Source organism: Saccostrea cucullata, unplaced genomic scaffold (assembly GCF_032062105.1).
Source record: "Saccostrea cucullata isolate Sc308-1 unplaced genomic scaffold, CSIRO_AGI_Scuc_v1 ctg12049, whole genome shotgun sequence".
NCBI classification, from domain to species: domain Eukaryota; kingdom Metazoa; phylum Mollusca; class Bivalvia; order Ostreida; family Ostreidae; genus Saccostrea; species Saccostrea cuccullata.
Window position 1 is genome coordinate 4,573 of NW_026922677.1, and position 9,815 is coordinate 14,387.

General features: G+C 33.1%; 1 protein-coding gene across 1 annotated transcript; it reads left to right on the plus strand.

The window, feature by feature from the left end:
* Positions 1–2,350: 2,350 nt before the first annotated feature.
* LOC134262201 (serine/threonine-protein kinase fray2-like) lies at positions 2,351–5,857 on the plus strand. Its single transcript, XM_062744587.1, has 3 exons — positions 2,351–2,532; positions 4,490–4,747; positions 4,867–5,857. Exons 1-3 carry the CDS (start codon positions 2,484–2,486, stop codon positions 5,451–5,453), a joined length of 894 nt encoding a protein of 297 aa, XP_062600571.1. The 5' UTR covers positions 2,351–2,483; the 3' UTR covers positions 5,454–5,857.
* The last annotated feature ends 3,958 nt before the right edge of the window (positions 5,858–9,815 follow it).

The following is a 9,815-nucleotide window of genomic DNA, read 5'->3' on the forward strand; positions in this document are numbered from 1 at the left end:
ACATGGAACAAATTCAATTGTTAAACCGGGTCCGTAGGACATTTATCATTTTAACGATAGAACATTCTATTTCCCTCACCCTCGTACCCATTCCATAACTGTATACTGTAGTACTGTATAACCACACCCATCTTGTACCCAGCATGCTCATAACTTTAGCTTATAATTATTATTTAGGGACTTCTGGAGAACACGATACAGTTCTGAATTTCAAAAAAGCTGCTATAGGCCTTACCCTAGCCACCTGGCCGCCCGAAATCTCTCATTCTAAAGTTATTAAAGAATTTACATTAAATTGAAATACGAAATCTGGATTATTACATTTTTTATTATTAATACTGACAGAAAATATAAAAAAAAATATACTGACTCCAGAGCTAAGCACTGTTTAGGAAGGCATGGAGAGTGGGTGTCGTGGCTAACAAAATGTTGTCACACATGGATATGGTTCGGTGGAGGTGTGGGCATCTCTCAAAGTAAATAATTATGTTAAAATAAAGCAATACTTACAAATGCTTTGACTGTTCTAACTCCAGTAAGCTTTACTGATACTGTAACAAAAAAAAACTTGTATCCAAGAAAAACGGAAAAAGTCAAAAAGTTATCTTTCCATCTAAGGATGGACTAAACTACGGATTTGTATATTCACGGATGTTTTATTTCCGAAATACTTACTCGCATCTACGATGATACGCCAGGGTCATTCTCTGATTGCTAACATCTGCCCTTTTTTTCAATACCAAATAAAAATATATTTATTTGTAAATTGATCTTAAAAAATATTTGAAAGAACATACAGGCCTCTCATATACACTGAATATGTAAAATGTTGCACAACTTGCACTGGCGGTTTAAAAAGGGGGGATGCCCTGGTGCATAGGGGCTTGTCTTTCGGATTGATAAATGTCTATGTACATGATGTAAATTTTTTTTTTTTAATTTGTATCTACATTAAATACACTCTAAAAGTTGCTTTAATAAAGATTCTGATATGATCAGGCAAGAAAAATAATTTTTTTTTTTTTTTTTTTTTTTTTTTTAAGGTCCATAGGTGCTGAAGTGGGAAGGGGTATTTTTTTCCTAGATGTTAACTTACGTCCCTTTGAGAGTTTATGTATATAGGTGTAGTCCTTTTTTTTTTAAACATTATTTTTCTTGCCTGATTATTGTCAGAATCTTTATAAAAGCAACTTTTAGAGTGTATTTAATGTAATCTTGTAGATACAAATTAAAATATATATATATATATATCATTTATCAATCCGGAAGACAAGCCCCTATTATTTGACATATAGTTTTTTTTTTCAAAGTATAATTTTCATAAAATTTGGGGAAAAAAACACATTTTGTGAGGAGATCTATCAATAGCAATGCAGTAATATTAATATGTTCTATATCAGAGCATTACTGGGGGGGGGGGGGAGGGGGGGCTTTTACCGTCAGAAAGGTTACGCTTAGATACATGCATAAGATTATTGGCCTCGTCGTTATTTAAATTTCGCTCTTTTAAGATTTCTTTCTCTAAATTATAGAATCATCTTTGCATCAATTTTTTTTTAGCGTATTATTCTTTTTTCCTATGATGTTTTTTTTTTTTTTGTTTTTGTTTTTTTTTTTAGATTTCATTCATTTTGCTGTGCTACATGTAAGTAGATGAAAATTAATACCGTATAAGTAATTTTGTTTTTAGATATATTCTAATCAAAAGAATTTTATGCATTGGCAATGCAATTTAAACAAAGGTAGAAAAAAGGGGAAGGGGAGATCTTTTACTGTGACTTCACGTGTTTTATATTTTTAGGCATTACATATGCCTGTTGCCTAATCTACTCAGCTTCTGAACAAAATAATTTCAAATTACGTCTCTAGTGTGACTTGTATTACAGATGTTTCTAGTTTTTATTTTTTAGTACTATCTTATTTTATTCCTTTTTTTTCAAGTACAATATTCAACTTTTAGCGTTTATAAAATCTTAAATATTTTTTTATTTTTTTTTTTATTTTTTTTTTTTTGAACAGCTAGATGCTACATATGCAACATGTATTTTATATCGATGCTACATGTGTTTTATATTCTAAACAAACATATAAGTTTATGGAATAATTAGAATAGTTCAATTCAATTCATTTTATTGACAACACCATCATACACTGGCATATAGTCATGAATACAACAATTAACATATTACATAAAATAAAATTAATTAAAACATGCATATATAAATATAATACGAAATAATAATGTGTAAATAATTCCAGCAGTGTTTTATAGGCTCAGTGAAGAAACACGTCATTACAAATCATACCTACAGGCTACCGGTACGTCAGCTTTTGACATGGTCCCTGTTGATTGATTTTTTTTACCTGTTCTAAAATGGCGACCGTAAACAAAGCCGTGGAGAGTGGTGTACTGGACAGAGCTTGGCCTTGGTTATAATGCCCAAACCTCGAATATACTGTATAGAAAAGATCATTAACTGACCATGGACAAAATGTATGAAATCTTCATCACCGCCGCCTTTCTCGTCTCAGGTAAGTTAGTGTATCTTTTTCCGGTTTACCTGTGCATGTACACAGGTATGCAAAATCTGAAAAAACAATATCATGTCCTTGTTTTGGGGGTATTTGAATACAAAATCTAAACTGGCGTGTAGGACTTATGAAAAAAATATATTTATAAATGACTATATATCATGTATATACTTAAGTTGAAATGGAAATTGTCTCTTGTTGCAATCGGATAGTTGTAAAATAAATGAAATTTCTCATATATCTGTATATGACGCATACGATGTTAAAATTAATGGTACGAAATGCAGTTACAACCATAAATAATATACCTATTTTATCTTTGTAAAAGCCACCAAATACTCGAAAAGAACTTTAGGTAACAGCGAACAAAAAATCATTTTTTACTTGCATTCTATATCCCGTACCGTACTAAATTGACAACTACCAAAAGTTTTCATGACCTAATAAATTTTTGTTGGTCAAAGATTCAGTAACGTTTATGGTGGTGTTTATTGTCTATTTGTCTATCTGTCTGTCTGTGTTTGTCGTGTTTATGGTGGTAAGGTTTCTACTGTCTATTTGTCTATCTGTCTGTCTGTGTTTGTTGTGTTTATGGTGGTGAGGTGTGTATTGTCTATTTGTCTATCTGTCTGTGTGTGTTTGTCATGTTTATGGTGGTGAGGTGTTTATTGTCTATTTATCTATCTGTGTTTGTCGTGTTTACGGTGGTGAGGTGCGTATTGTCTATTTGTCTATCTGTCTGTCTGTGTTTCTGTCTCGTTATATAACCTACAGGAGAAGGAGTGTATTTCTATTGTAATTTTTTTGCTCATTGTTGTCCAACCAATCCCCCTGGCGTCATGAGTTGAAAAAAAGACTTTACACCCGAGGATGATTCGATCCATGGAAATATAAAAAATCTTAATTTTTTTCTGTTATTGGGAAGATTTTTTTTTTAAAAGACTACACCTTTATCTCCACATTAAAGTTAAATTTGATCCCCAATTACCGCTTACTCTAACTCTAGGAGCCATGCATGAATTAAAACAAAATGTCTGTACAATAAGAAATGAAGATTTTTCTTTGTTCAAAAAGAAAACTAGGTATACGTCATCTCTCTGTTCCTATATTTTATTAGCAGTAGATTTGATAATTTAAAACCAAGGAAAGGGGATATAAATGACCTTTATAAATCTTTAGGTATGTTGAACTTAGTGATTATAAGTAAAATGCAATTTGTAATTGATAAAATACATTTTAAATACTTGTTTTAATTGAAATCGGTAAAAAGAATGTCCATTTTTTTCCTTTTTTTTTATCTGTACCCCCCCCCCCCCCCCCGCCGGTTGAAACAAAACTTTGAAATGAATTTGTGAAGTAACACCTCAGTTCGTAAAAAAGGTATATTTATTTCTTGGAGGATTAAAAAAAAAACATTTCCCATTTTTCGTTTATTGAGCACTGAAGTTTTACCAAAATTATAGTTATCTCTCTTTGTTTTTAAAATTAATTGTTTGATGAAAATTCACATAAATATTCATATAATTAAGAAATATTATTCAAATATGATAAGTTTTAGAAACTGATTCAGAGGTAGGTGGCAGAACAATATTATATCGTCCTCAGCTTTATCATCTTTTTTGTCCCAATTTTTTTTTGCGTGGAAGATTTAACTTTTTGAAAGAGACCATTAAATTTTAAACAATGCTTCAAATCTCTTTGATAAAGAAAACGACCCTTCATCGAGCAAACTTATATGAATATTCGACACAAAACTGGCAAATATGCTTTATGACAAGTAGTTCAAAATCAACCCAGTGATTGTCGAAAAAACAAACGAGCTAATTAACAGACGGAGAGCCCCATCAAAGTCAGAGACATATGTTTTCTTGATGCAATGGAATTGGCCATCAGTACAAATGTAGATTTTTAATGATATATAGCTTTATCAAATCTTCACTTTCATTAATTTAACTAGGTCTGTATGCAGAGCAATGCTACACGAACTCAGGAGGCGTATACAGTGCCGGAAGTATATACCGGAACCTGAAGTACTGCGCTTTTGGTTGCTGCGGACCTGCCCTGAATCGTTACTGCTGTCCAATCATCGGACCAATCATCGGGATTTGTCTGGGAGCCATTGCTTTCATCGTTATTCTCATTGTAATCATCGTCTGCTGTAGAAAATATGCCGAAAAACAAGCCAGACGCCGTGCAGATTTAAAAATACATATAGGTATTTGTTAATTTATAGTATTTGAACATATGGTTTTGTCCACAGTTTGATTCACGTAGCTAAAGACATCAATATCATCCAACTTTTAAGATTAAAATTTCTTGTTTTTTTTTGTATAGGTCCTACATTGGCTAGCCGTTATGATCCGCCCCAATATGATGCCGAATCTAATCACCCAAACAGCAGACAAGACTATCAGTTAAAATCACACTCTGTCCGGGATGCATCTTCACATCGCATGTACGATGAACGGTCAGATGACATCGATTATCGCCCTCATCGCAAAAAAGACATAGATGATCCACACCACTCACGTGACGATGCTCGACTTGTTAACAGTCGTAACAGCTACAGAAATGAGAAAAGGTCGTCAAAGAGGTCAGAAGCACATAGCCATAGTAATCGTCGCGGGTACCATAGCGACGATGATCGGCGAAACGATTATCGCGATAGTCATCGTGGACGACATCACCATAGCTATGATCGTGAAAGAGAACGTTACTACAGTCGATCTCGGGAGCGATACATGGATCGTAGTTTTGATGACGATGATTACTCTGATGAAGAAAGGAATAGACGATCTAGTCATCGGAGATCACGATACAGTGACCCGCCGCCGTATCGCGAGAGATCACGAGACTTTGATAGGTATGACCGCCATTCTCATCGCAGATCAAGATCAAGAGACCGTTATTACAATAGATGATTCGAACACTGCTCATCAGGAATCAAGATAACCATTAACATGTCACCGAATGTTTTCTCAGATCACTCTCTATTAAACATGTCATTGTATTTGATGTATCAAAATCCTGAAGCATAATTCCTAACATCACTCAGTATTAAAGTATAAAAGTTGTGGAAGAAAAATGCATAGTTTGTGAACGTCAACGCAATTTAAAATAAAGAGTAAGTTCTTAGACTTAATTCCGTCATGTTCAATATCCCGCTTGAATACCGTTTTAATATAAACATACCTATATATAGATTATATGACTTGTCTACTAATTTTATACAATATTAGTTACTTGGAGTATTTTTAATGGTATGCTGTAGTGTAAATAATTTCTCAGCAGAACTTGTCTTAATAAATGTTTTAACTTTGTGAGAAATAAATTAACAAAATGAGGACTTAGACAATTTATGAATATTTTTTAAAAGTGTCCAATTCTTTGCATGTAAATTTAATTGTTCCTTTGAAATTTTTTATAAAATTATTTTATGATACCCCAGAGAACTTCAAGGATGATAAAGTGATTAACATTGTATTTCTTAATATTTTTATACAAGGCCATATTTAAAAATAAAATTAAAAAATGGCTGCCGAACTCAATTTTTTTCTTTCTCTCTTCCTTTCTTTTCTTTTTTTTTTGCATTTCAGAAAACGATATTTTTTTTATTCCTCTTATTCCCATCAACAAATATATTGAAAGTTTTTTGAAAGAAGCTTTTACCACGTACCTACCGACCTTATAATTTTACCCTGAGTCGGGAGATGGCAAACAAACATTCTTTATTAAAGATAGCCTTATATATATATATATATTTTTTTATTTTATATATGCTACAGGATAGGATATGGAAGGTTCGACAAGCATAAATTGTAATCAAGGAGTTTAATTACATAATAATCTGGGTTAAACAATTTTAAAAAGTAAGTCAAACTCTTAATTATGTCAAAGCCTAAGTGACTTAGTTGCTGATACCCAACATAACGACTTTTGAAACCCAAAAGATGGTGTATAGTCGCAAGGAATATAGATATATATGAAATATGATAAATAGCCTTAGCAATAACCATTCAAAGGTTAACTATGATCAAGGTAAAGCTTTCTAAAAGAAGGTCACACTCAAAGGTCAAGGAAAAAGGTCAAAATTATTCATATATACCCAAAGGATGGCCATGCTACACTCAAAGGTCAAGGAAAAAGGGTCAAAATTATTCATACATACCCAAAGGATGGCCATGCCCCAAGAAATCTGCCTGTGGAAAAGACCGGTAATACTTCTATAGCACTAACCACTCAAAAGTTATGTCTGGGGTTAAAATGTTTAAAAAGTATAAGACGATCTCTTACGTCAAGTGCAAAGAACTGGGTACAGTATGTATAAGGAGGCGGCCCTGTCTGTAAATTTGATTAAAGTTTTTTACAAACTTGCCCACGATGTGTCCTTTCAAAATAATTTTATTTTTTTGAATTATCTCTTACCGTTTTTCCGCCAGAGGTTTGGGAAAATGGTGCATTTTCTTCAAAAATTACAACTTTTGACGTAACGACGTCATCACGACGTTACTGATTTTAACGTTACGTGAGATGAAGATTGTAAATTCTCTTAACCGAGAACTATTTACTTAATCCTGCAAATATTACAGGAAACTATTTTGAACTATCTTTTAATTCATCATACATTGTTGATAGTTTGAAATAGTTGAATAATTTTCAGAAATACATGGATATAATTTTTGACAAATGATTGTATCAAACACGCTAATCTACGAAACTTTATTCATCCAGATGAATGAGGTGAGTCCTTAAAAAAAATAACGTATAGTTTATGTAGTTGATACCGCCTGATTTTCAAGCGGGAGGTAAAAAAACACGAATTTTCGGGGAGGGATCCCAGAATTTAGTAGACAAGTACAATATAGTAGTACCGTCAAACAAGCATGATTTTCTGGACTTGTAGAAAAAATTATTATACTAGTACTATATTGAAATGTTATGTGTATGATTTACATAGTTTATCCATCTCAGCTAAAGAAGTCTGTGCGTTTTGTTTTCTGAGTCACTTGCATTGATGTCGGCTGTAAGAGATCGACCAATGGTCAAAGTCGAGAGGAGATCAACACAAAATAGGAAAGGACTGTCTCTAGTTTGAAATTAAATTCATGATATAAACTTGTTCATTTGTCGTCATAACTGTGCATCTTGATAATCACTACCCCCCCCCCCCCCCCCCACACACACACACACACTTCCATATATTTTTTTTTTTCAATTTAAATGAAGCAAATGCAAATAATCGAAATGCAGAATGACAAAAAACACTTAATCTAAAAATATCAAATATTAGTTCAGGTCCCTTTTTCTTATTTAACCTTTTCATAAGCTACCTATTGAGATACTTTTGCAGTTACATGTAACTAATGTTTTGTGTCATGTGTGCACCGTCACTACGGCGTGCATTTTTTTCCGGTTAGGTTTTTAGTTCCCGAATAACCATTAGGTAGCGAGATCAGGTTTCTAACAAAATAAATTTTAAATAAAGTTGTTTTAATGAAATATTATTTTAAAATATACCTCTGAAACAGCTGATTGGTAAGCTAGCGCCTTAGCAATTTTTAACACAGAAAGGATAGTCCGTGTTCAACTGATTGATTTTGCTGAATATTTTTATTTTTTCCAAGACTGGAGTGTGATCAAATTATACATGTAATTGTTTTGTGAAGTGTGTTTTATAGACACATAGGGACGGGGGTGTTGACCCTTTGGTGCAACGGAACGTTTATGATCTTTACTGGGGAGAGGGGGACTCTATAATATTGTGAAGATGCAGATTGATGAATTGTATGAGGTGGTTTAAGAATAGAATTTCGTCGCAACCTAGCAAAGAAAATATAGGGGAGTTAACGGGAATGTAGAAAATACTGTAATTAAGTGTATGTTGTGTAAAGAAATCCAGTGAGTTCCGAATGTGAAGAAGCCACGATTAGTGAAGAAGCTTGGTCCTTGTCAAGAACTGTTAAAGTGTTAAAGAGCCATGTACACTTAACGGATTTATTCGTTATTTTCAGTGCAAATTCTTGTTTCTGGAATTTGTAGAATTGGCTGAATTGACCAATCAGATGTTAGAGTCTATCTTTGGTTGTGCTTAGACGTAAAAAACCTCCCAAGGTTGTCCTTGTTTAGAACACTCAGATAATGACTAGGGCTTTTCCGTCAAAAAGGGAAATTCAAATACATATCTATGTAGTTATCTTTAAACTGTAACATACACAATAACACAAGAAAAAAAACATATTATTCATTTATTGAGTTCGAGGGCAACATTTGTCGGAACCAAGAACCAGACTGTCTGCCTGAGGCCGAGAACTCTGTCAATAAATGTTTTGATATATACCTTTCTTATTTTTTTTATTAATTTGCTATACATGTATTTTACACTGTATTCCGTAATGTAACATCATTTCTGAATGAAAATGAGATTAAGTTCCGTCCTTTCTGTAACGTAAGCGGTCCAACATCTCTCCGAGCGGTCCAAAATCGCACTCAGCGGTCCAACATCGATTTTTTTTATGCTCGCTTAGCAAAACATTAAAAATGTTAGACTTTCTTCGTATAGATTTGTATATGAAGAATTTTTTTAAAGGTATAACAATAGTTATTTAATGATACAACGAACTTGTGTATCTACTTTTAGTATCTATAGTAGTTTTCGCAGAATGCACATCCATATGAAGCCGAGCATGCGTATTCAAAGAATTTAGATTAACATAGTTGTTAGCAATAATAAAATGACTTAATTAATTTCTGAAAAAGTCCTAATCGAGCTAAATATATCGATTGTATGCAGCGGAGGGGGAAAAGCATGTCTCTTGGCAGAAAATTATGCATGATTATCCTTGTTTTATTTCTTAAATATACAGCGGATTCACATATGTTAAAATTGCCTTCACTTGTCTGTGTAAAGAAAGATGTTAATCTATGTATTCAGACACAAATAAAAAGTTGATTGCATCACATGTTTCTTTTTAAAATTACATAGAAATTTCCGAAAACACTCACAAATTTTAACAGTAGCAATACAAAACTTGTCAAAATTATTTCATTATCTAAACTGTAAACTTATAGTTGTCTGAAGCAGCGTTGAAGCCTCATGGGGGTTTGGAGCACAATCCTGGTAGGGTCCAGGGAACGAACATCTGCTATGAAATGTGCCCCCTTCCTTCAACTTAGAAAACCAACCGTCACCTTGCAGGAATTTTAGAATACATTGCCATGGCGGTAAAATAATATTTCGGAATATTTGATACCATACGTGTAGATCTACTGATAAGTTTGTGTTT

Coding starts and splice junctions, on each gene's coding strand:
- LOC134262201 (XM_062744587.1), top strand. CDS start 2,484: ATGGACAAAATGTATGAAATCTTCATCACCGCCGCCTTTCTCGTCTCA. Junction 2,533..4,489: donor CGCCGCCTTTCTCGTCTCAG/GTAAGTTAGTGT, acceptor TAATTTAACTAG/GTCTGTATGCAGAGCAATGC. Junction 4,748..4,866: donor AGATTTAAAAATACATATAG/GTATTTGTTAAT, acceptor TTTTTTGTATAG/GTCCTACATTGGCTAGCCGT.